The sequence below is a fragment of the Emys orbicularis genome, chromosome 22 (genome assembly GCF_028017835.1).
Source record: "Emys orbicularis isolate rEmyOrb1 chromosome 22, rEmyOrb1.hap1, whole genome shotgun sequence".
NCBI lineage: Eukaryota > Metazoa > Chordata > Testudines > Emydidae > Emys > Emys orbicularis.
The window spans coordinates 10,646,725-10,673,551 of NC_088704.1; the positions used below are offsets into that span (position 1 = coordinate 10,646,725).

The window sequence follows — 26,827 nt, forward strand, 5'->3', positions numbered from 1 at the left end:
ATGATGATATGTGATCTCTTGGATACAACCACACACACACACGCACACACACACACAAACCACCAGGCATTGCTGCTACCCAGCTGAGCAAAATGTCTTTCTCCTAGCAGCGGTGCTCATCATAGCTTTCAAATCCTTGACGATGTGGCCATGCTTTCCCCTCTGCCTTCTACTTTCTCTCTGTTTCTGCCTGCTCTTCCTGCCCTTGGGGCATCTTTGCCCTCCTCTCTGTAGCTGTATGGACTCCCACACTATAGACTGCAGGGATCAAGGACTCCCCAGGGTTCCTAATCTGTTTCCACTGGACGTACGGAAACTTCTCATAGCTGACAACAACATTCAGGTGATACCGGCTGATTTCTTTATATTTTATGGAGATCTAGTCTACTTGGACTTCAGGAATAACTCAATCACCTCCTTAGAAGAGGGCACTTTCAGCAGTTCCACCAAGCTGGTGTTTTTAGACCTAAGCTACAATAATTTAACGCAGCTTGATGCTGGGATATTCAAGTCGGCAGAGAAGCTGATAAAATTAAGCCTTGGGAACAATAACCTAGTGGATGTGGACGAGGCTGCTTTTGAGAGCCTGGAACAGCTCCAAGTGTTAGAACTGAATGACAATAACTTGCAGAGCCTCAACGTGGCTGCCCTGGATGCACTTCCGTCCCTTCGGACTATACGTCTAGAGGGCAACCCATGGGTCTGTGACTGTGACTTTGCCAACCTCTTCAGCTGGATACAAGAGAATGCATCCAAGCTTCAGAAAGGTAAAGCTAAATGACTTGCAAGGCAGCTAGTGTGTGTTTGTGTGTGTGTGTGTGTGTGTGTGCACTCACACTGTTCCTGTTGGTCAGCTTGTCTGTCTGGGTGTATTGCCTGCAGTGATCCAACCTGTGAAGTCTGCTCCTACCACAATTACACATTTGAACCAGCGAGTCCCTTAAAATGAAGCTGGTTTCCTTTAGTAACAACATCCCCTCCCAGTAAATGTGATATTTTGGTCCTGAGACTAAAACCTATCCAAGTTGAGAAGGAGCCTTTTCAATTAGGGTAACCCAGCACTGATTCTCTTCCAGGCTTTGGTTTCTATTAAGTAAATAAATATATTTCCCTTAATAAGCCCTTTGAATGGCTGAATATTTGTGCCAGCACATGGGGGAACCTGATCTTACCCTGCCTAGATTTTCTGTGAAGCAGCACAGGATAGTTCAGTCCATGCATCCTATTTTATACCACTGTGGTTGTTGACCCCCTCCTGGAATTAGTTGCTTTTGATTGCCTGCATTAGGATCTCAAATTCCAGCTTGGTTGTTGCTGGTTTTCATACAAATAACATAGCTTTTAGTTTTGGAAGCCAATTTACACGAGAGCGCAAGCTGCAAAATTTGGAACGGCATCCAGGTTTGGATCTGGAACACCTCAAATGGCGTTCTGGGGTTTTGGCCAGTTATTTTTCAGATGTGTATTGAAATAATATTAAAGCAGCCATGTGCAGGAATCCAGACTCTCCCTGCCCAAAGCTCCTGTTAATCTTACAAGCCTTAGCTAGAGATCAACCACAGTTCATGGTTCCCAACAAGCACCGGGTCATAAACTCATGCCACCAGCCCCCAAGATGCACGTGAAAGACAAACTGCTAGGAGCGTAGGTGCTAACAGTGTTACTGAGGGTCCACAAAGTAACACCCTTAATGAGATCACGGCTGCCTAGTCTGCTTCTGAGCAGAACTATGTTTGACTGGGGAGGAATGGGGGGCGGGGTGATAAAAGGTTGAGGCTTGAGAGCCAGGGAGAATGGGAGGAGATGGAGAAAGAGGGAGAATCCATTCTCTAAAGAGCATCTCTGTGTATTTCATGGAGTGTCAGAGGCAGAGGGAGAAAAACACAGAATGAGCCAAGAAAACGATTTCAATAGCTTTTCCCCTCCTCTTCATTACCAGAGAGGCTGTAATCACTTATGTGAGCTCTCCCTGTGCTCGTGACCTTGGGTGGCATTTTTGATACATTAATCTTGTTTGCCCTAGATGCTCAAGGATGTAATGGAACCAGCTCCTATTAGAAATGAATGAAGTAATTTGGGGAGAAAAAAGGGTTGATCTCCCCACCCCCGCCGGGCGTGAGCCGAATCTCGACCTACTTCCCCCACGATGCCTGGGGCCAGCTTTGGGCTGTCTCTGAGCTGAGTGTTGGCAGGATCTGAGCCAAACCCTGGCCCATCTCTTCCCTGTATCCAAGCCAAACCTTCATCCATCTGCCCCTCTGTGTCCCAACGGAACCTTCACCCATTTCCCCCAACTCCTTGTCTCAACGGCATTTTAATTTTTCTCCCTGAACCTTTAACTGAGCAAAAGCTGTGATCATTTTCCCCCCACCTCCTTACCTGAGCCAGCATTATCCCTCATTCCACCCCTTTTTCTTAGCAAATCTTTCTCCCATCCCCCCCCAAACCACCCCAATCTGTTCCACCTTCAAAAATATTCAAATAATGAGATCCTCCCCTCCCCAATCTGCCTCCCTTCCCAGGATACCTTCCTCCCCACCTCCACTTTCACCCTCCCATTGGTCTTATGCCTGTTCCTAAGTTTAACTGTGGTTCTTTAGCCTGGAAATCCCTAGAGATCAAGTTTTCTTACAGGATTTCCCATGCTTCCTGGGGTCAGCGAGGCTAAAAACACTTTGTCACAATGTTTTGTCTCAGCCATTTCCAACCCCAGATGAACCCAAAAATATCTATATACTTGTTCTGAGCTCCAGAAGGAGGTGAGAGATGGAATCTCCATCCTTAGAGGTTTTTATGGACCGGCTTGACAAAGCCCTGGCTGGGATGATTTAGTTGGTGTTGGTCCTGCTTTGAGCAGGAGGTTGGACTAGATGACCTCCTGAAGTCTCTTGATAAAGATAAAAGAGGTAAATAACAGGGGTAACATCATGGTAGCGGTCTACTATAGACCGTCAAATCAGGACGAGGAGGTGGATGAGGCATTTCTAGAACAAATAACAGAGATATCCAAAACACAAGACCTGGAAGTAATGGGGGACTTTAGCTATCCAGAGATCTGTTGGAAAAGTAATACAGTAAAACACAAAATTTCCAGTAAGTTGTTGGAATGTGTTGGGGACAATTTTTTTGTTTCAGAAAGTGGAGGAAGTAACCAAGGAGCAGCCATTTTAGACTTGATTCTCACCAACAGGGAGGAATTGGTAGCGAATCTGAAAGTGGAAGGAATTTTGGGTGAAAGTGATCATGAAATGATAGATTTCATTATTCTAAGGAAAGGAAGGAGTGAGATCATCACAATAAGGATAATGGACTTCAGAAAAGCAGACTTTAACAAACTAAGAGAACTGGGAAGTAAGATCCCATGGGAAGAAAATCTAAGGGAAAATGGAGTTCAGGAGACCTGGCAGGTTCTCAAGGAGTTGATATTAAAGGCAAAACTGCCAACTATTCCAATGTGAAGGAACGATAGGAAGAATATAAAAGAATATGGCTCCCTCTTTAATGGCCTGTAAATCAAGAAGGAATTCTACAAAAAGTGGAAACATGGATAAATTGCTAGGAGGAGTACAAAAGAATAGCACAAGCATGTAGGGACAAAATTAGAAAGGCTAAGGCACAAAGTGAGTTACACCTAGCAAGGGACATAAAAGACAATAAGAAGAGGTTCTATGAATACATTAGGAGCAAGAGAAAGACAAAGGAAAGTATAGTTCCTCTACTTAATGGGGAAGAAAAGCTAATAACTGATGACATCAAGAGGGCTGAGGTATTTTAATGCCTATTTTGCTCCAGTTTTCACTAAAATGGTAAATTGTGACCAGATACTTAACATAATTAATATTAACAACAAGGGGGAAGGAACAAAGCCAAAATAGGAAAAGAACAGGATAAAGAATATGTTAGATATACTCAACTCAGCAGGGACTGATGAAATTCATCGTAGGGTACTTAAGGAACTAGCTGAAGCAAGCTTGAAACCATTAGCAATTATACTTTGAGAACTCAGGGACTATGGGTGAGGTCCCAGAGGACTGGAAAAGGACAAACATAGTATCTGTCTTAAAAAAGGAGAACAAAGAGAACCCGGGGAATTATAGACCAGCCAGTTTAATGTCAATATGTGGAAAGATACTGGAACAAATGATTAAACAATCAATTTGTAAGCTCCTAGAGAATAATAGGGTTGTAAGGAATAGCCAGCATGGATTTGTTAAGAACAAATCATGCCAAATCACCCTAGTTTCCTTCTTCGATAGGGTTACTGACCTAGTGGATAAGGGAGAAGCTGCAGATGTGATATATCTTGATTTTGGTAAGGTTTTGGACCACAAATAGAATACGAGTCAACAATGTTATGCAAATGCGAAAAAGGCTAATACCATTCTGGGGTGTATTAATGTGAGTGTTGTATGTAAGATCCGGGAGGTAATTGTCTCACTCTCCTTGGCGCGGGTGAGGCCTCACCTCAGCTGGAGTACTGTGTCCAATTCTGGGCACCACATTTTAGGAAACATGGACAAATCACTCTTCTCTGGACTCTCTTCAACAAAAGTGATAAAAGGTTTAGAATACCCGTCCTATGAGGAAAAGTTAAAAAAACTGGGCATGTTTAGTCTTGAGAAAAGACAACTGAGGGGGAATCTGATAAGTCTTCAAATATGTTAAGGTCTGTTATAAAGAGGACAGTGATCGATTGTTCTCCAAATCTGCTGAAAGTAGGACAAGAAGTAATGGGCTTAATCTACAGCAAGAGAGATTTAGATTAGATATTAGGAAAAACTTTCTAATTATAAGGGCGGTTAAGCTCTGGAATAGGCTTCCAAGGAAGCTTGTGGAATAGCCATCACTGGAGGTTTTTAAGAACAGGTTGGACAAACACGTGTCAGGGATGGTCTAGGTTTACTTGGTCCTGCCTGAGCACAGGGAGCTGGACTTAATAACTTCTCAAGGTCCCTTCCAGTCCTACATTTCTGTGATTCCATGATTCTATGAATCAACAGAGCAGAGGAGCTCACCAACTTACCGAAAAAAATTCACTAAACTTTTTCAAGCTTTCAGAAGATTGAGTTTGCAGCAAAGGTTTGGGCAGGTTCTTATTTTATCTGAAATGGTCTCCCTGTCCCTATTCCCCAATCCTGTGAACACCTGCTTAACTTGCCTGACAGGGCAGTGCCATTGACTTCACTGGGACAGTTCACATGAGTGAATTTAAGTACATACATTCCGAAGGGGTTGGAGCCCTAGTTCACATTGCCTCATCGAAGCTACTGCTGTTAAAAGGGTAGGCTGTCTATTTCATTAAACTTAGGAAAGTATTACTCAAGGAGGTGAGGGCAAACCCAAGCCACAAAGGGCAAGATTTCCTCAACAATACTTTAAAATCATTGGGCTCCCTGCCCCCACTCTGCCCCAGGCCCCACCCCTACCCCACTTCTTCCCCAAGACCCCATCCCCGCCTCACCTCTTCCTGTCCCCCGCTCTGCCCCTGCCTGACCTCTTCCTGCCCAGTTCCGCCCTCTCCCCCGAGTGTGCCCCGTCCCCGCTCCTCCCTCTCCCTCTCCCGCTGCCGCTAAACAGCTGATTGTGGTGGGCGAGAGGTGCTGGGAGGGAAGGGAAGGAGTTGATCGGTGGGGCCGCCGGTGGAAAGGAGGCACTGGGGGGAAGGGGAGGAGCTGGCTGCCTGGGGATGCTAAGCATCCACTAATTTTTTCTGTGGGTGCTCCAGCCCTGGAGCACCCACGGAGTCGGCGCCTATGCAAACAGCAATCCACCTGGACATTTGGCGATTAGACTAACTGAATTCCCTGATGTGCTGCTGCACGTTTGGAGTCACAGAGGCGTGTTCTTGCTGTCAGCACATCAAGACAAGTAGGGCAGCCAGCGTTATGCCTGGAAACAGTTTAGAAAGGAAAGACAGAGACAAATTGTGCAGGTTTCAAGATAAAGGTCTGAATTCCGCACCACGCTTTTCCTTTTCACGTCTAGAGCAATTCCAGTGTTTGAATATCACAGTACACGCTAATGGGGAAAGCTGAGATGTGGCGAACTGGCTGGTGATTATCTCCACTTGAGATTGTTTAGGTACATGGCGGGATTAACAACACAGATTGTCAAGGGACAGAGCTGTAAAGTTATTGAGCCTGGGAATCTCATATGCCTTTCATTCAACAATACTGAGTTCCTGTTTAAAAAGAAAAGAAAAGAAAAGAAAGACACCTCCTCCTGAAATACAGGTGGAAATTTAAGGGGGGAGGGACTGATTCATCAGTGCCCTATGCCTCTTTGCACCAGCTATAATGCCCCATCCATTTCAGTGGACCTCCTTGGCAGGCTCAAAGCTGGTTCGGGGCATCAGGGTGGATTGGAGGAGGAGAAAGCATGCCAGAAGAGGCAGGAGGTACACGTCTGCTATTCTGTGGCTGCTATAACAACCATAAGGATATTTTTAACCTGCACTAGGGACTGAACTGGGGCTCAGGACTGCAGCTTTCAGATACTACTGTGAAATATGGCCCCTGTAAGGATCAGAGACAGGTGGAAAGAAACAGAAACTAAGTGGCTGGGGGAGAGAAACTTCAGGATAGTCGGATGCTGTAAAATTACTCTTGATTGTGAGCTTAAAATTAGACTGTTGAAAATGCAGTTTAATGTGCCCTGCCTCTCCAGTATAGCAGAGAATGACACAAACTGGAACTGTGATCGAGTCCACCAACTACCCCACCCCTGAAATTTGGGCATTTCCTTAAAATGGGATCCTGATCCAGGGGGGGCTCTAGCTTTTTTGCCGTCCCAAGCACGGCAGGTGGGCTGCCTTCGGCGGCCTGCCTGCGGGAGGTCCCCGGTCCCGCGGCTTCGGCGTACCCGCCGCCGAATTGCCACCAAACCGGCGGACCTCCCACAGGCACGCCACTGAAGGCTGCCTGACTGCTGCCCTCGCAGGGACTGGCAGGGTGCCCCCTGCGGCTTGCCGCCCCAGGCACGCGCTTGGAGCGCTGGTGCCTGGAGCCGCTGCTGTCCTGATCCAAAAGTGCCTTGGGTTTGGGTTTTGCAAAATAGACACCCAGCTGATGAAGTTCAACCCCTAGTTGATGAGGTTTGAAAAACATTCAAACCACTCTGCAGCGTAGCCCATCTGAATAGAAATTCCATACTGCTGCAGCAGATATGGGCCAAACCCAGAACAATTCATCCCAAACACCCTCCTTCCCCCTACACTCCAAATGTTTGGATAAATCAGTGACCTGGATATGAACCACAATTCAACCCATGACGTTTTGCAAAACCTACATCCATTGTGCCTGATTTCTAATTAGCAGGGCAACTACTGGAAAAGGCCTCTGAAGTTACTTTTTCTGCTGATCTGTCTTCGACTGTTTGACCAGAAAGTCTCTTCCCAGCTATGCTGCTCCTGCCTATCTGGCTCTGTTGCTTCGCACAAACAGCTGACATTTGATTCCTTTTATAGATCTCAGCCTTTATGCACCTAACCTTTATTTCTAAATAAAGCATTACTCAGCAAAAAGTGCTTCTTCTCACACCCTAAGTTGCAGGCAGACTTGTGACAGGAGCTGCATAAAATATTTTGCACTCAAAACAAATGGCTGCTGATCACTTTGCCAATTTTATGGAAGGCAAGTACTTTTTTTTTTTTAATGTAAAATGTTGAATTTTCATCACAATCCAGAACAAAGGGCAATTTCCCCCCATCTAAATGGTTCCACGTTTAGTGAAGACAACTTGTGCAATGCATTAAACTGTCAAAAGAAGTGAAGGTCAATGTAATAATAATACTTGGATTGTATATAGCAGCTTTTATCTGAAAGGATCCAAAAAGTGCTTTCCAAACTATGGAAGAAATTCAACCTGAGGTTTAAAACTGGTGCCGGCTCTATGCATGGGGGGTGAATTTCATTGGATATACATGTGGCACCATTGAATTGCAGCAACCAGGTAGATGCCGGGTGCACAGAATGCTAAGAATAATGAGGGAGAAAACCAGGGCAAATGTCTGCTCTTAAGAAATCCTCCATCAGATCTGTAGAGTCTATGCAGAGAAGACAGGGTCTCTTCCATTAAAGGTCTCGTTTGGATCAAGGGCTGAGCTGGCTTTGCCAAGATTTGACCCTGTTGGTTGAGGGAGTCAAGGGAATTGCACATTTGAGGCTTATACCATTATGGCATCCCCTCTGCTTCATTCTATTGGCTCCATAACACATTTCATTTTTTGCTTGCTGGGTTTTACCAGAGGTGATTGACAAGGTCCAGATTCACCAGAGTGGAAACTTTAAGAGGGAAGGAGCTCACATGGGCTCCTTTAAGGAACCTGATAGAAGTGGGGTAAGAAATGTGCTATTAAAAAAGCGAGAACTGATGCAGGGCATTTGGAGAGTTGGTGTGAATAACTTTCAGAGGCCGATTCAAACCACCCAAGTCTGCTGGGTCTGCAGGGCTGGTCTAGGGAGATCTTGGGACTATTGGATGAAATCTTGACCCAACTGAAGTCAAAGGAAATTTTGCCCTTGACTTCTGTAAGGCCAGGATTTCATCCATAGTCTGATGAGATTTCTGGTATTTGCTGCTTCATGTAGAATGAAGCAATGCCATGAAAATACAGCCCTGCTGCTCCTGCTATCTGTAACAACCTTCCTGTATCTCTGGACCTCATCTGCTCTCTCTCTCTCATATGTCCCATCTCAGCTGAAAAGGCCTAAGCTTCTTAATTTCACTCTTCTAATGTTATTATTTACTACTGCAGGCCCTGATGCTTTGCTGCTTGCAGGTACGCCATGAACTGCAGGATTGGGGCCTAACTCTGCCATTTCATCATTTAAACCTATAAAGCCTTCTGGGCACATGGCTTGGAAGGAAGATGCAATTTTAAAAATTAAATGCTGTAAAAGGATCCCATTGATTCTCCCCACTTGCATGCAAAAGGTGGGTTCCGATGAAATGCAGGTCCTGAAGGGAATTCAAGTAGCCTGGGGTGCCCATATTTAATTAAGTGCTTTGTAGAGGTCTCTATTGCTATTTTATACCTTGCATGGACATGCCTTGGGTAGCTGTGAGCGTGACCTTGTTTACTAATGGCTAATGCATTTTTAACATGACTTTTAATTAGAGTTTAAATAGTCCTTGAAGTGTGACTGTGGTATCTCCTTTCTGTCATCTTGCCCTCTTTTTTTTTTTTTTTTTCCTTTCAGTGTCTTAGGAAAAAGCCTTTTCAGGAAGGGCGAAGAAGCTGGTGTGCTGCATTGGTCTTGCAAAGAGCAGCCACTGTGCCACTAAACCTAGTGTCAATAGTACAGGCATTCTCATCTTGTTGCTATTTAATGCATGTCCCACTTAACTTCCCCCCTACATTTTATAGGAACAAAAGGCTTTGATGGTCTTATATGCTAAAACTATATATGCTAGGGGGAGGGATAGCTCAGTGGTTTGAGCAGTGGCCTGTTAAACCCAGGGATGTGAGTTCAATCCTTGAGGGAGCCATTTAGGGATATGAGGCAAAAATCTGTTGGATGATTTAATTGGGGATTGGTCCTGCTTTGAGCAGGGGGTTGGACTAGATGACCTCCTGAGGTCCCTTCCAACCCTGATATTCTATGAAAACGCTGCAGCTGTAGAACTATGTCAATGATTTGCATCAATTTAAGCAGAAGGTAGAGACTGTGAATGGCAACTATCAAACCAATATGGTCTGGTATAATCCCTGTGATGCACCACCTCCTTTTCTGGAGTAAGATGCCTGCTGTGTTGGCCACTCACAAAGTCCCTAACCAATTTTCAGTGGTTATAAATGTAGGAGATCAACGGTTCCAACAGAGGGCGCTGTAGTGCAGATAGGGAACTGGTTTTCATTGGTGCACTATTTACCACTGCTCTGAACGTGGTTAGCTGACACAGTGGTTTAAATGACAATGCTGTCTACACTAGTGCTTCTATCAATGGTCCCACCAGTGAGAGAGCAACAGTGGGAGATTGCCCATCTAAGCCTAGTAGAGTCACCGCCACATCTCCTGTGCTGAAGTAACAGCGGAATCATAGCTCTCTGGTTCCCTTTGAAAATTGTTGGAAGGGACCCCACTGGTGGCAGGAAATCGCACGTGAAAATACAAAGGCCCCATGTCATTCTCTTGTTTGCCACGCATTCTTTTGATCAGCTGTTGCTCCGCTTTAGAAAACTGTGTGCACAAGAGTCACATATGACCTTAGGAGAGCCAAAGGGCATTGGCTTCATATCACAGCTGACGTACACCCTGCTGTGGTACTGCAATGAGCAGTTTTGTAGTCAGCCACCTCCCCGATATAGACCGCTTAGAGATGAGCTGCACAACAGAACTGGGAAGCAGGCTAGGGCTGAGTGAAGGAGTAGGAGAAAATGGGAGCCGTGATACACAGTAGGTGGAGATGAGATTATGAGCAAGTTTTCCGGAGTGAGGAAGTGGAGGTTGAATTGAACAGGAAACCAATGTGGGATTCCAGGGGTGGAGCAATGGAAAAGAACAACTTTAGTAACAGTGGGTTTTTTGTAGAATGGAGTGGGGTGAGGTCAGAGGGAAAGGTTACGATGGATGAGAGTCAAGAGATGACCAAGTCATGGTATGTAGTCTAAAACAGTATGCTGCAATTTATCTGCACTCCTGATGTAGGTTCTTGCTGCCAGCAGCCAGATCCTGGCCACGTTGACATCAGTGGCCCTAATGGACTCAATGAAAATGGTAAATGTTAATTTCAAATGGTGCCCTATATGTAAAGGCACAAGTTTTATTTAAATTTCTAGCCAGGTGGAAACTACTGACCTTTTTGTCACTCCTGTCTTCCTGCCAGTAGTACCTGTACCTGTTTCTCTGCTATACGCACAAGGCTGCCTTTACACTGCGTGCTAGTATAGAATTAGATCAAGCTTCCACCGAAAAGGCAGGAGACTACAGTCCATTTCCACAGCACAGTGTTTCATCGGGTATCAGTGCATATACTAACACATCAATAGCTTAGTACATAACATCCAAGGCCAGGAATGGAATTAAAAGCCCCGAGACATCTCACACATTCAGCAGCTTTTAGTCTATTCATGCAGAATCCCCTAACAGAAATAAGATTCCTCCACAAGCACCGTGCATGGGTTTTTATTTATACACTGAATCCTGCTCAGTTGCAGTAAAACGATCTGTTACTGGCTTCTTTTGTTCTGTTCCTCATTTCTTAGGATTTTCAGGAGAATTTTGGTCATTCCTATTTTGCAAATTCACTCTGGCCAAAAGTTTCGGGCTCAATCTACATTTAAGATCCAAAACAAATAGTCTGATTTTCAAAGGTGATGAGCAGTCAGCTCTAACTGAAGGTAAATTGAAGTCAGTAGGAAGTGTGGGCACTCGCCTCCTTTAAAAAAAGTAGGCTATTTATAGGTCTCTAAATGTGGAATTAGGTGTCTAACTATAAACACCCAGATTTGAATTTTTTTGCCTTTCTTTTTTGATAGCCATAGGCAGGAGCCGAGTGGCAGTTCAAATCTCTTCAGAGCAGAAGTCTCTCTCAGTACTTATTACTACAACTAAGACATTAGTGACAGTGTTAAAGTAGAAGAAAGGGATCTATAACTAGAGGCAAAATACAATATAAGGAATAAAATGCCACATTTAAGCATTTCAAGGCTTTGTAACCTCAGTAACATCAGCGAACAGCTACAATTTTACCCAAAATGACAAATATCAATTTTACTTTTTTTCTAGGAAAGTTGGGAGGGATAGCTCAGTGGTTTGAGCATTGGCCTGTTAAACCCAGGATTGTGAGTTCAATCCTTGAGGGGGCCACTTAAGGATCTGGGGCAAAAATCAGTACTTGGTCTTGCCTAGTGAAGACAGGGGGCTGGACTTGATGACTTTTCAGGGTCCCTTCCAGTTCTATGAGATAGGTATATCTCCATATATATTTTTTTAATTCAAATGCTCTTGCAATAATCTTCAGTAACTCACTCATGCAGATTAAAATAGAGTTGAGGAAAATATTTGCAGTAACCAATAAAGTTTTAGTCCCTCTTTCTGCTGGCTAATTGCCTGCCAACATATGTTGGTTTTTACAAATTTATCAATTATTCAATGGATAGTTTACATGTAATATTAACTAAGGCAAGAGTAAGTTTCTGGTATTAGGGAATTATAATGATTAGTAGAAGAAGTAGTAAATATTTATAGTATGGTAGCACCCAAAGGGCCCAATTGGGATTTGTGTAGGGTGCTGTATAAAGAAAAGGGGCAATCCCAGCCCTAAAGGGAAAACAGACTAAAGCAATGGTATTGCAATACTAATGGGCTTCAAAATATTCCGTATAAAAGGTATAACTAATACAAATATTTCCTACAATATCCTAAGTATTAGGAATAACCAAGGACAGAGCATGTACTCAGAAGGTCTTTTAAAGCAGAGTCAAGTTACCCTGAGGCCAGTTATGCTATTTGCTGCTTATCTTGAGCCAGAGGAACATAAATCCAAATCAGAAGTTACCGGACAATATAACATCACTCGTTGCAGACGTCTGGGGAAATATTCCCATCAGATCCCAGAGCAGGCAATTTCAAAGCAATCAGTGGGCCAGCTGGTGTGTAGCTAGAAACTTGTTTGGCTCACCAGCACCAGTGACAAACATGATTGAATCATGGATATTGAATGTTGCAGATTTCCTACACAGCTTAAATGTATCTGGGTGTTTTGTGTGCTGTTAGGATCGGGTAGGACGGCAGGGTCACATCTCTTTGCGTGGCACAATGTTCTAACAGAGCTGTTTTTAAAAAGAGAAACAATTTTTTGCTGAAACTGTCTTCCATTTTTCATCCCCAAAAAAAGGGGGGGGAGGGGAGGAGGGGGAGAATATACATCCATTTTCCAGATTGTCTCCATTTTCAAAGCACTTAAGCAGATGCATAGTCCTCCTGCCCCCCTCTACATTTAGACATGAATTAGCTGCAGTGTGAGTGCCTTCACCTGATTGTCAGGGCTTTACCCCATTGGAGGCAGAACAACCAGCAAGACTCCTTAACACTTCCCTCTCTGTCGTGTGACAATAGTAAAGCATCCCTGAGTCCTGTTCTTCGAACACTAGAGCTTCTGCCTAGAACCTTCCCTCAGCACTATCCTTCCTCACTTTCTGCTATTTAAAGAAACAGTACACATATCCTGACGTGCCTCAGAACACACCTCCTTTCAAAATATGTTCTAGAGCTCCATCAGTCCTAAGCTTCCAACTTTATTTAGCCTGTCAGCTCTTTAAGACACATCCACCTTGTTGTCATGTGTACATAAAGGCCTTAGTGCAATGCCTAGCTGCTGCCTAGCGCCTGATCTCTGCCTGGGGTTCTAAGTGTTCCCATAATAACAAGAATGAGAAACAATAGACTGCTTGCAACATGAATACATCTGTCTCTGCAAATGACACACCAGAAAGATACAGAACGTACGACCTTGTCCTTGGGACAGCTGGAGTTTACAAGATAAAGGGTGACCCTGACCAAAATAACATACGTGACATATTTATAACACTTGTTATTTCATTTACAGATTTGTGTTTGGTATGAAGAAGTGGCTCTTCTGTACACTGGGTGGGAGCAAGTTGATTTATATATAGAGTGACCAGATGTCCCGTTTTTATAGGGGCAGTCCCGATTTTGGGGGCTTTTTCTTATATAGGCTCCTATTACCTCCCACCCCCTGTCCCGATTTTTTACACTTGCTGTCTGGTCACCCTATTTATATAACTGTCATCTTTATTAGCTCCAGCTAATTTTTCAACTTCAAACTTCCACAGCCCCCATGAGACACCTTTTATGGGAAAGCCTGGTAGAATTTTAAAAGGGGTGAAATCAACAGGGTTCTATAGAAGTTACTCTCAAAACCTATAGAAATGAACAGTGAATGAGATCCTCGCTCCGGTTATTTTAGCCATTTTATAGAATTGTGTAGGAGGTGGGTGGGTTGTTCAGGGTCTTCATCACAGTCCTGAAAGTTGCCAGTTCAGATCTCACTCACTTTCCCACTGGATCCCCATCGCCAGTGCGGTTGGACATAGTGCTGGCCACATCACGCCCATGTGTGCTGCTGGCCAGGAAAACGAATGTGCCTTTGTCACGTCAGCCCATGGCTCGGGGGGACCTTATAGAATTGTGTAGCTGGGATAGAATTCTCTATTAAACTGAATAGGACAGTTCAAAAACCTCTAGAAAAGGTAACATTCCTATTACATCCTATAGAACTTTTCTTGAAGGGACTGTGGACTTACAGAAAGGAACCGTTCAACTGCTAGGTTTTTACATTTTCTCCCATTAACTGAGGTTTTATCTCCAAAGGGCTGGATAACTTGGGCACTTGTTCTTGGACCAAATTCTAGTGCTGCACTAATAAAATCACTAAAATCTTGGACAGGCCAGCATCTGAGATTGGTGACCGTGTAGGGTGACCAGACAGCAAGTGTGAAAAATCAGGATGGGGTGGGGAGTAATTGGCACCTATATAAGAAAAAGCCCCAAATATCGGGACTGTCCCTATAAAATCAGAACATCTGGTCACCCTATGACTGTCAGATGTACCTGACTATGGATTTACTATTTGTGTCAAGCAGCATAACATAAAATAAGACCCGTTCTTTGTCAGGTTTTAGACAGCAGTGGAGGATTGCAGTGGGGCAAGTTCTCTAGGGCTCCAGAACACAACTGATACTCTGTTGAGCATCTCTGCACACATTTTGCCCACTTCTGTACAGTTTGTCTTCTGGCAAGGTTGTTATAATTTGTTAGGAGACTCAAAAGGATTTTTATTACTCACCAGAGAAGATCTTATCTCCCATCTGGTGATGGAAAGACCTAGTCTAAATGATCCGTATGTAAAACTGGAGCTTCATATTATGCAAGCACATAAGTAATGCTAGCTGTGCATGTCTTGATCTTCTGTTATCTAATGTCCTGTTTTCAGACCTCTCTATTGCACCAGGAATCACGCATAGGAAACAGTGCAGTCTAGGTGTTTGGGCTTGAACTGTGGCTTTAAGTCCTATGCCATAGTGGGGACGGTGTGCAGGCACACGACACCAATGGCCTCCTCCTAGAGAACATGACCGTGGCACCACTCTTTGACCTGAGTGACTCTACTGTCTGTTTCAGGAGCCAACTCCTCCCCAATCACTTTGGGGAACCTAGGGGAGTCCTTGGGGTAGATTTGTGCTGGTGCCTAAGGCGCAGAAGGGAGTCAGCTTGCCACCTTCCACATTCAGAGGGCGAAGCATCTGGTATAGGCTGGGGCAGTCCTAACTTGTATCACTGTTGTAATGACCCCTGTCTTCAACCATTGCAACAGGAGTGAAGAATCACAGGGGCTCAGGTCTATACTGACCATGCCCACTCTCTCTTTCAGCCCACTCACACCATGCCTCATGTGCAGGGAGATGGGATCAGCACAGAGCTGGTGGAGGTGACTCTATTGTGGGAGGCTGCTGCACTCAGCAGGAATTCATTGGGGGCACAAGCAAATAGCTTCTCATGCTGTCGCCCCGCCCCCCCTTGCATACCCACGTTGGGCCAGGCACAGCCGGTGGTGCACGGCCTCTCTTTCCTTCCTTTCGCTCTGTGCTTGCATTCCAGTCAACGTGCTGAAATTCCCACTGAGTTATTTTTTTAGGCCTTCAGAATGGTGACTGGTTTCAGAGTGGTACCAGTGTCGGTCTGTATCAGCAAAAACAACGAGGGGTCCTTGTGGCACCTTAGAGACTAACACATTTATTTGGGCATAAGCTTTCGTGGGCTAGAACCCACTTCATCGGATGCATGGAGTGGAAAAATACAGTAGTCAGGTATAAATATACAGCACATGGAAAGATGGGAGTTGCCTTACCGAGTGGGGGGTCAGTGCTAACGAGCCCAATTCAATTAGGGTGGATGTGGCCCATTCTCAACAGTTGACAAGAAGGGGTGAGTATCAACAGATTCAGACATGTTTGCATGGTGTGTCCCCAATCCTGATTGGAGCTCTGGGTTCTGTTGTTAAACAAATTTTAAACACGACGATTAAAGAAAAGTCGCGGGGGTTCTCAGTCAAGACGAGGATACTTTGCAGTCCTTATTTTCAACAGCTTGTTATTGCAGCCCCTGGGATTCGCACACATTTAAGTGACAAAAGGATTATCTAAAAAAAGTCCCAAATCCTTATGCACTGTGTATTTATGCCTTTGCTAGAGTGGCTCAGTAGGTTAATACCTGTGCGACCCATTGCTGGAAAGTATCTCAGTGTTTCTCTATTATCATGGTATAATAGATCGGTAAGGGTTAGATCATCCCTGCTGATTTTCACTGCAGAGAGGAAGAAAGAAGCAATAAATGGTAGACAAATGGACAATACTTCTGTCAGAAGATGAGGAGCTGAGCTTAAATGTCATCATTCTTCTGGCCCTCTGACCCAGGTGGGTGGAGAGGATACGGACTAGGTGCAGCAACCTCTCTGTCGGGAAATAACCATTGTAATTAATGCTGACCACTTTGCAGCAGGCTGTCTTGCCCTTCCTTCCTGCACAGAACCCCCAGGATCACTTGTGGGAGGGAGTTCCATGTACAGAGGAGACAGACCAGTGGATTTAAGATCCACCACGTGGATCTGTTGCTAGATATGAGATAGGACCTCTTCTCGAATGCAGAACATCTGTACTTCTGAAATAATGGACTCAAGTTTCATGATGCTGAAGACAACTCACATTTAAATAGCATGAAGGGTGTGACACCAAGCTATGAAAGACAAGAAAGGAATTGTTATGGTCCACATATCTTACTAAATTCATCATGTGTTGCCCAGGTATTTAGCACTTCCAGTCGGCAATCAGTAGATATGATGCAATTTGCATTGTAGTAGTTTTCAACCCGTGGTCCGCAGACCCATTATGTACAAGATTTCCAAAGCAGTCTGCACGTCCATTCGAAATGTTTTAGGGGTCCGCAAATGAAAATGTTGAAAACCACTGGTGTCCTGCCTTATCTTGGACTCCATGCATCACTTGGGGAGGAGAAGCACCATGCGCAGTTGGAGACGTTGCTATTGTTATCACTCCTGTTACAAATAAAGGACCTGATCCAAAGCCCCTTGAAGTCAACAGGAAAACCCCCATACTTTAATGGGCTTTGGAACAGCCTCACAAAGTTAATTCACCAATTTGAATGGAACAATACATGGTCTCTCTCTCTCCCACCCCCACCGACTCCAGCTCCCAATGAGTAATGCAGTCACGTTAGGTTATTCCCAAAAAAGCTTTAGCGTTTTCCCCCCCCCCCCTCCTGGTCTCAACCAGAAGAAGGCACATACACAGTGTGGGTGAGCCATAGCTGGGAGCTAGCAAGGCCTCCTTTGTCTCAGGCCGAGCTTTGCCCGCAGCATCTATTAGTTTCCATGACTAAGAACTCTGTGAAAACTCCGGGCTAAACTAGCATGTCGGAGTGTGTGAGAATAAAGCAAGTAGAAAATTCCAATCTAATCTGGTTTGTTTGAGAGCGTGACCTAGATTCCAGGACCCACAGCTACACAAAGAGGAGCACTTTGTGTGTGTGTGTGTGTGTGTGTTTTGTTTTATAATCAGGCTTTCCATCACTGCAGCACACTCTAGTCTAGTTCACACACAGCAGGAAATATTCCCCCCGGGCTCAGTACAATACAAACGCTCTTTGATTTGGATGCTTTACATCCTGATGTAAGGTGAAGACAGGGAATGTCATACGGGGAAAGGAACAGAGCTGACATATTCCCTCTGGGCTCAATCCTGCTCCCACTGAGGTCAACAGTAAAACTACTATTGACATCAGTTGTGCAGGATTGGGCCCCAATCTTTCCCGGTACCACACAAAGAAAATCTGCCTCTTAGATACTGGACGCATCACCATGCTGAGTTATTCCCAGGCTCCAGGAGGTGATGCACCTAGAAACAATGTCTCTTTCTCCTGTTTCTCTCAATTTCTTTTTCTCTCAAGAAAATACAGTGTCTATCTTGGCTCCAATACGCCTGTGCATGGATGCTGCTTTGTGCCACTCCAGCACACAACACAGCCCTAATTCTGGTGGATCCAGACCGTGAAGGATTCCTCCTGTATAGAAACTGCTACATGCTGGGTCGGGGAGCAGCCAGGATGTACTTATGCCAGGCTGATCTCTGGTTGCTGGAACAGTGCGTCCAAGAACATAGGCAGACAGTATAAATTAGGCTGTTCTAAGTTAAATTGAGGACCAGATCAGTACCCCCTCTGAACCCCAGGATTAGTAGGCACAAAGGTGGCTTAAAATCACCTTCTGCGCCCCTCCTCTAGGCTTGTGCTGACTACAACTCAGATGTACGAGAAAATAGGAGCCCTCTTTATTACAGTGCCACTTACCATAAAACTATATCTCCATACCCCTATTTTTTTGCCTATTTGCTCTGTGTAACTATAATAGGAAAGGAAAGCTTTCACTCTGTTTTCTGTGCGCTGTCCCCTTAAATGGATTGGAGTTCCCTTGCCTACTGCACGGGGTAGCTGCCGTTTTTAATTTTAGTCCAGATGCTGAATGTTACAGAGGGCAGGGCTGTGTTCTGTCTTTCCTTAGGATTTTAGAGTTGTTCTTTCTTTCATTCTTTCTTTTGTTCTTTGTCTGAAATAAATGTTGTCTGTGTAATAAGGGCGTGACAGACAGGAGTGTTGGCAACAAACAGGAGTCCAATAGCTACTGTGGCAATCTATGCCGAGAAATACATGCCTTGAATTTTGTGTATGGGAAAACATAGCCGTTTGGAACTAGTTTCTCCAAACGGTATTCACAAGCTAACTATCGCTATGGAAGCTGATAGATGGTCAGCCCAAACTAGAACATCGGATCTGACCACCTTTGAGGAAGTTTGGCTCTAGCGATGCATCCCAACTTTATGATTTTCCTAGGTGTGTGCATATGCCTAGAATTATAATTACAACACCACTCATTTCATGGCACCAGAGATAGTGCTCTTGATAAGGCTGTATCTGTAAAACGAAAACAGGAAAAGCAGGCTTACACATTTCAGAATAACACACTATTAACTAGTTTTGACCTAAGAGGTCATATCGGGCCTTGACTCTCACCGCTGGCTTCAGTGGGACTGCAAAGATGTTCGATTGTATGCTCTTTGGGGCAGGGACTTTGACTTTTATTCCATTTTTGTACCATGTCTAGCACATTGAGACCCTGATTCGGGGCCTCTGGGCACTCCTGGAATACCACTAATAATGTCAGTGAATCAGTACAGAATTTTATTCTATGGATGAAATTCACCCCGGGCAGAGCTCCAGCACAAAGCTTATCAGTTACTTAAATTGCATATAAGTCCAGTGGAATTTAAGTGGTGCATAGGCCTGGTCCTTGTGTAATTCCGACAGACCCCAATCAGCAGGATTGAACCTGGGACCTCAAAAGCTTATGTATGAGCCTCTACTGAACGAGCTAAAAGCCACTTGCCTCTTAGCTTCAGCTGTACAGACTCATCAATCCTAGAGGTCTAGGTGTTACTAGAGGGTGACAGAGCACCACACCAAGCAGGCATGGGTTACACTTGCCCTCTGAATTTGGGGTGAGTTTCAGCCTGAGTGAATATTCAGGCACTTGAGCTAAACAATGGGCTGCTCACGAGTATTCACGCTAGTAAAGCCCAAAGGGTCACAACCACATTCAAACTGAAATTTGCTTTCACATCTGACTGACTATTTGCAGATTCTCTCTCCTCTCCCGCCCTCCCCCCATTTTCTCAGTGTACTTAACTGAAACCTTCCTATGTCCCCTTGGAGCAGACTTTTCTGTCACAGCATGGCACTGATCTCCTCCCCATAGCAAACTCTTCCTGTTCATTCTAATTTGCAATATGTTACCCTGATTCGCTTCTGGCTGCTCCCTACTTATGTTCCAACGTGTTTTAACCGTTAAGATATAATTAGTGTTTGAGAAGCAAAGAGCAGCTAGATTTCATTATTTCTAGTGTACAAATTGTATTCAATAAATCATAAGGAAACTGGATGTTTCTGGGGAGTTGCATATGTAGCTTTGCTGTCTTGGTCTCTGTTTCAACTCCAGTCTATATAAAAAGTATCCACAAGTTTTTATTATTTTGATGGACTCTATGTGATGAGCTGATGGTCTCAGACCAATCCCTGAGTTATAGGAGTAACTCCAGTATCTGGGAGCAGTAGTTGGGGAGCTCCCGCTAATTTTAACAGCAGAAGGGGAGCTATGCTTCCGACCCTGCTGCTCCCCATTACTTTAACCCTCTGCAGTCCCAGCAGAGAGGCCCAGGAGTAAAAGTCAGTTCTGCAAATTGAGGGCACTGAGCACCCTGCAAGATGACACCCTCATAAACGGATGCAGAGACTGAATGGTTAAAACTGAGGGACTCATGGGAAAAGAATATCTGTGAATATTAATTCAAATTAAAAAGTGAATTGGGATTCAGCCATATGCCAGGAACCTGAGCTTCCCCAACCAAGAGTTTCGATCAGCGAGGGTTCAGAGAACCAGCGTGTGAATGAGGCCGCAGTTTTGGGATCGTACATGCTCTCTGCTCTGAAAATGGTCCCATTTTGGCAGGATAATTTAATGGAATCAGGACTAACTTTCAATTTGCAATGAAATGCATAATGGCTCAAACTCCTAGCCTTCCAAATGATTCGCCATTGATTTGCTACAGCACCCATTATGAGCTTTCAGTGCTGTTCAAAGAAGTTCTCTTGCAGCATTCTCCAACATCCCTTTCAGAAAGTTTCTTTCTCTCCCTTTGTTATTTCCTGGCCATATCGCCTCATGATTCGTGACTTGACTCTTTCGACCCAGTGTGATGCATCAGCCAAGAAATTTTAAAAGACAGGATTTTTCTCAAAGGTTCAGATGATGAAAGTCTCATTTTTTCAGCACAGTTGGCCAGTCAGGTCCTTTTATGTTACAAAATGTGATTGTAGCAGCCTGACATGAAGCATTTTTCAGGATACAACCGAACAGCAAGGAAATTTCTCAGAAGCAGGAGGAAAGAAATTGTCCTTTTTCTTTTGAGAGAATAAAACTGAACTTACAACATATGAGGCCTTCTCTGCAAACTACCAGTGCAGCGGACAATTAATTTCTAGGTGCAAATGTATGCAAAGGTTTTGCAGAGTTCGGGGCCACTGGCATCTACTTCTTGGCTACCATTGACACACTGGAGGTGGTGTGCTCTTTAAAGCTTGGTGCCTCAGTTTCCCCATATATTAAAAGGGAATAATACATGCCTAACAAGGGTATTAGGGAGTTTAATAATTTAGGGTTAGATTTTCAAAAGCACATAAGCAATTTAGGAGCACAAGGCCCTTTGAAAGTCATTGGGAAATGTGGTCCTAAATCACTTACGAGCTTTTGAAAATCACAACATTAATATTTGTAAAACATATTAAGATGCTTGCATAACATTAAATCTATTTTGGGGTTTTCTAGGTTGGACTTCACTGTCAGACTTTCAAAACAGCCCAGGGCTAGATTTTCATGTGTTCATCATCCAAAGCTGGGGTCTGATTTTCAGTCATGTTCAGAACCCTATACGCAAGGCACTTTTGAAAATTTGGCCCTGTATTAGCTAAGCATATAGGTAAATTAGGTTAGTATAAATCATAGCAGACTTCTGCTCTTCTCCTTTCCCAGATTTTAGGAAGCCTGTATACAGGTGCATTTGTTTATTTGCAATATAGAAAAAACCTTTCCAGTTCCACTAGAAAAGCTTACGCAAAAAACTGTGCCTGGCCACATGTTCTAAATGTGGCCAAATTTTGGCATAGTCTAATCCCCTCTGGTAGCTCATTCCATAGCCAAACCTTCTTCTCCAAGAATGCTTTGTGTCCAGCTCTCATGCGCTTCATCAGGGCCTTTTTTAGCTGCATTGTCCCAGAGAACTAGGTGGCTCTTGCATGGAGATAAGGCTTACATACACTATATTATTGGTAGTAATTATTTTATCATTCTGAGTACAACTAAAATTCTTACTTGTGACAATCTGGCGAGAAGAATGTAAATCAATAGCTGTGTGTGCAAATTGCAATGAGTTATTTTATAACTGTTCACGGCTTTAACATCTGATAGAATTGAGAGAGAGAGAGAGATCTAGGTCCTATGGCTTAGCCTCCCTTGCTAAGACCTCTACATTTTCTCTTCACCCTGGTTTCTTTCCCAGGGATCTTGGGAGGGGAGGGGCTTCTGTTCCAATCTTATTTTGCTTTTTGCCCTTTTTGTTACCACTGGATGAATAACTAGGTTAGAATGGCTATCCCAAGTGCAAATGCTAGCTAGACCCAATGCAAAGCTCCAGTGAACAGGCCGTGTACTGGAAAGATCTGCAGAGATGCCTGGAGGGTACAGAAAACACCCCTGCAAGCTATGGAGCAGCAGTTCCTTCTCTCTTACCTCCTCCAGCTGCCCCTACTAGTCACAGACATTATAATTAAATTGTACCCTCTTCCCACTAGCTGAGTGCACCGATCCATCCCCCGGCCTGCACAAAGTCTAGGGAACATTTATGGACCTGTTTAAATACAGGGCAGCCCCAATTTGCTGAAGGTCTCAGAGGACATTTGAAACCTTTGGTTTCCGCAGCTGCATTGGATGCTGGCTAGCGATGCAGACAGGATGGTTTCAAAAGGTCCACATAGCCAACCAGTCTGCGTGGCTGTCCGGCACACATTTCCACTGCCCTCCAAGCTTAGAACATGCAGCTCATGCTCCAGGTGGCAATTTGTCATGTGGAAACCGCTCAGTAGCATCCTCTGCCACCCAGCCGTGGGTATGCAGACTGGTGTCCTCTTTTGCTAGCTTGCTTTGGAGAAGCTGGTGGGTGGCTGCGTATTGTGCTATGGGTGAGAGGAACATGGGGCACAGTGAAGAGGATAGAACCTTGGGAGGATTAGCCAGGGTTGTGCCGAGAGGTTTAGGAGCCAGAATTTAGTAAACCAGGGTTGTAACATGAAAGGGTCAAAAAGACAGTGGAACAATGAGTCTAGGATGGACTTCAACCTAACCACATCCCAAATGAAGCAACTAATATGTAACAGCTAAGCTAGGTCCAGACTGTCTGTCACATCTAGATCACTAGCTTCAACCATCTCAATCTGATAGTTGTAAACACCCCATGCAGTCCTATTGTAACAACTCTCCATGTAATTAAAATGAAGTGGGAACTGTGTTCATGCAGTACTGCCCCAGAAACACACCTTGAACTGTGAGCACGCAATGATACAGAGTCAAAACCTGGGCGGCCAGGGGCCTTTCCAGCTATTCTGTGCTCACCAGCAGACAAAGGGAAGAATGTATCAAATAGACCAGTAGCGGCTCCCAGGCCATTAATACACATTTCTCGTATTTCCCCTTTACATTCCTATCCTCAATAGCCAAGTAGAGTCCATCATGCTAACGACCCCTGAAGAGTTCACTCACTTTACCCGTCAGTCCATCAAAGCACTTCCTTGGCACCATTAGAAATACTCTCTCCAGTCTGCTTGCTCTGCAAGGAGGAGATTACTTTTACTAGTGTCCTCGCTGTCCGTATCAAGCTACATTCATACTCGTTTCTGAATTTGGATTTCCTAATTTCATCATAAAGAAACCAAACTATTGCGCAGCTCTAGGCATTCCTCAATAATGCATGGAGGAATAATATCTTATAACAAAGTGTAAAGGAGAAGTTGAAAGCAGATCACAGAATTAATCAAGCATCGGTTAATCCCAAGCTGTTATCTTGATCAGAAGGAAAAACATCACTATAGTTTTAGCCATAGGAAGCGGGTGGGGGTGGGGGGGGGCCCAAAGTTCACAACATCAGCACCAAGTGCCCTCGACCTGGGCATCTCTCTGCACGTCCTTTGGCTTAAAGGAACAATGATCTGTTTCAAACAAGATAATTACAAAGGGTAAAATTTACCCTCATGCGAAGGACAGCACAAGACCTAGGCATTATTCAAGTCTCACTTTAGCCCTCAAAATAAAGTGTAATTGGGATTTAGATGGTGCATAACATTGCTCACCCTTTGCGCAGAGGGGAATTTTACCCAAAGTGACCTCCTGGTTGGTTTTTGTTGCTGCACACATCGGGAAAAAATCCCACAGGAGAATGCACAGGTATTATAGGGTCGTATATGAAAATAATACTATGATGTTGAGGCTTACATTTAAGAATGTGTTTTATTTTTATAGGTGACTGTAGCACACAAGAAACATACCCAAAACAGACAGTCCTGAAGACTGAAGTCCTGTTGTTATTTACAGAACATGCATGTTGCATGCTTTCCCACCCTGACTCACTAATATATCAAACCTGGCCTGAAGGGGTAAAGAGAAGTGCATAACTCCGCCTTCATGGTCCATTCCATCCTTGCCTTCTTTGCTGAGGTCAACACTAATATTCTATTTTGGGGAAGTGGACACTTGTCTAGATACTCCCAAAGCTTATTTCGCATGGGCTGTGTAACAACAGCCATCAGATGATGTCAGCTTTTAGTCACTTCCTTCCTGGACTCACTGAATACAAACTTAGAAACCTAAAGGTGATCCGCATACAAATCTCCCCAGCTATCCGGGTCCCAGCGTTAATCAAGTAAACGATCGGCCAATGCGCTTCTCATCTCCTCCCTCTTTTATTTTTTTTCTTTGCAGGTCTACATGAACTCCAGTGTTCCCTGCCTGTGGAAAACAGAAGAATCTTTCTGGATGAATTATCTGAGGTCAGCTTCAGTGAATGCAAATTTAGTTTGTCGTTAACGGATCTGTTGATCATCATCTTCTCTGGCGTCGCGGTCTCCATCGCCGCCATTCTGTCAAGCTTCCTCTTGGCGGCGCTGGTGCATTGCTTCCAGAGATGCGCTCCCAGCAAAGATGATGATGACGAAGAAGACAGTGAGGACTGAACCGTTCCTGTATTTAAATATCCCTCGTTTATAAGTTACTGGATCAACAGCCAATGTTGAAGAAGAAGAAGAAGAAGAAAGAAAGAAAAGCGAACCTAGATCTCTTGACGCTGGATCTGTTTCTGTGGAGTTCAATCAAACGTTGCTTTTAAACTCAGGGTGGGGCTAGGGGACGAAGAAAGAGGGGAATGAATCCAAAAGAAGTCCCGGTGTTTGGAAAAGATTGTCCTCATGATAGCATATGTACTTAATAGATGGTTCTAATTGCACCCTGAAAAGGGCCCACTATATGTAGCATAAATACAGAGCTTTCAGTTGGAAATACAGAAGCAATTTCATATCGGCTCCTCCCTCTACCTGGGGAGGGGGAGAGTCAGGTAAACTTCCCCAACTTCCCAAATGACCAAATTCAATTAAATTGGTTCATAGAGTTGTATAAACCATTATAGGAAGTTTGACGTTTTCTTTTACACAGTGTCTCTGCAAAGATTGTCCCACAAGTTAGTGCTCCGAGTTATGGGCCTCATTCAAGCATTTTAAATAAGCCAATAGTGTTCTAGGTCTCAACAACAACAAAAACACTCAAGCATTAGCTGCAGTTAAGCAGCTGCCCGGCATATCTTTGGCCAGGGTATAAATAATGATAGATTTCCTTTTTGGTTTGGGGGGCAATGAAGCAAAGACAACCCTTTAGCCCTGCAATACTAGGGACCAGGATCTTTATCCTAATGTATCACTCAAATCCTGGAACAACGCTGGGTGTCATTAGCCACTTGAACAACTTCACTATAATCAGCAGAGGGATACTCTAACTGGAATTGCAGTCTGCATACAGCAATGTACTGAAATACTCTGGTGCATTCTTTCTCCTTCATTATAAATAGAGCTTCATTAGACCCAAGTTCATGACCATGAGACCTGAGCATGAAGCAGAACACTGGATTTGAACATCCCCAAAGATTGAGAGGTTTCTTCTGAGTTTGCATTTTAAAATTGGTTCCCTCAGTTGAACTGGAAAAGCCCCAGTCTTGGGGTATTTGCAATCTGGGTCAGATCTGTCTCTGAGTTTTGAAGCTCGAGGCCAGGCCTAGCTAGAAGTGGGTTCCAAGTTTGAGTATACGAAGTTCCCATTATGAAATACAAAACAAACCATTAAAACATTCAAACTTAGTGCAATGGTTAACTCTGGAAAGTTGAGAAATCACTGGATCTGGATTGTAAATACCCACAATATTGGAGAGTTTGGCATGGAGGTTTTAGCTTGGCCCAACACTGAGACGAGGCCAAGGGTAAAACGTGGCTGTGGATCGTGGTTCAGAATACAAATCCCCATCCACGTTTAGACACTGATTCAGTGCAGGATTTAAATATGTGCTGAAGCCCCAATGATCTCAGTAGGATTGAAGCACGTGATTAAGTGCTGTCCTGAATAAGGATGCTTTGATGAATCAGGGTCTTAGGAGGTACTCTCATAGCAGAGATGGCTTCTCTCCCCTCTCTGTCACAGTCATCCCAACAGCCTTGTCACTGGATAGAAGGATTATGTTATGTTTCCACGAGGCAGGGATCACCAGGGAGTTTGTTCAGGAAGGGGGTTGACATTTATCAAAGAATGTTTTAAATCATTTATTTCTTCAGTGAGTCAATATTGGATAAATAGACATGATGAAAAATTATGTTTGTAATGCATGGAACTGGGGTGAGATATTAGAAGAACTGGGGATCTTCTCCTACTCTTGCTCTGGCAGCATGACATAATCATTGAAAATTATTGGCCAATAAGGCCCTGATCTTGCAAGCAGATCCAGGTGGGCCGATCCTGCCATTCACACACCCCTTATTGACTTCAGTTGGACTTCAAGCAGGAGCAAGTGTCTGCTTGCAGAATCTGGCTCTAAATT

At 44.2% G+C, this 26,827-nt stretch overlaps 1 protein-coding gene across 1 annotated transcript; it reads left to right on the forward strand.

The window, feature by feature from the left end:
• Positions 1-24,926, forward strand: LRRC38 (leucine rich repeat containing 38). Its single transcript, XM_065421471.1, is given in 3 exon segments — positions 1-30; positions 32-767; positions 24,676-24,926. Coding segments are annotated over 3 exon segments (1,017 nt in total).
• The last annotated feature ends 1,901 nt before the right edge of the window (positions 24,927-26,827 follow it).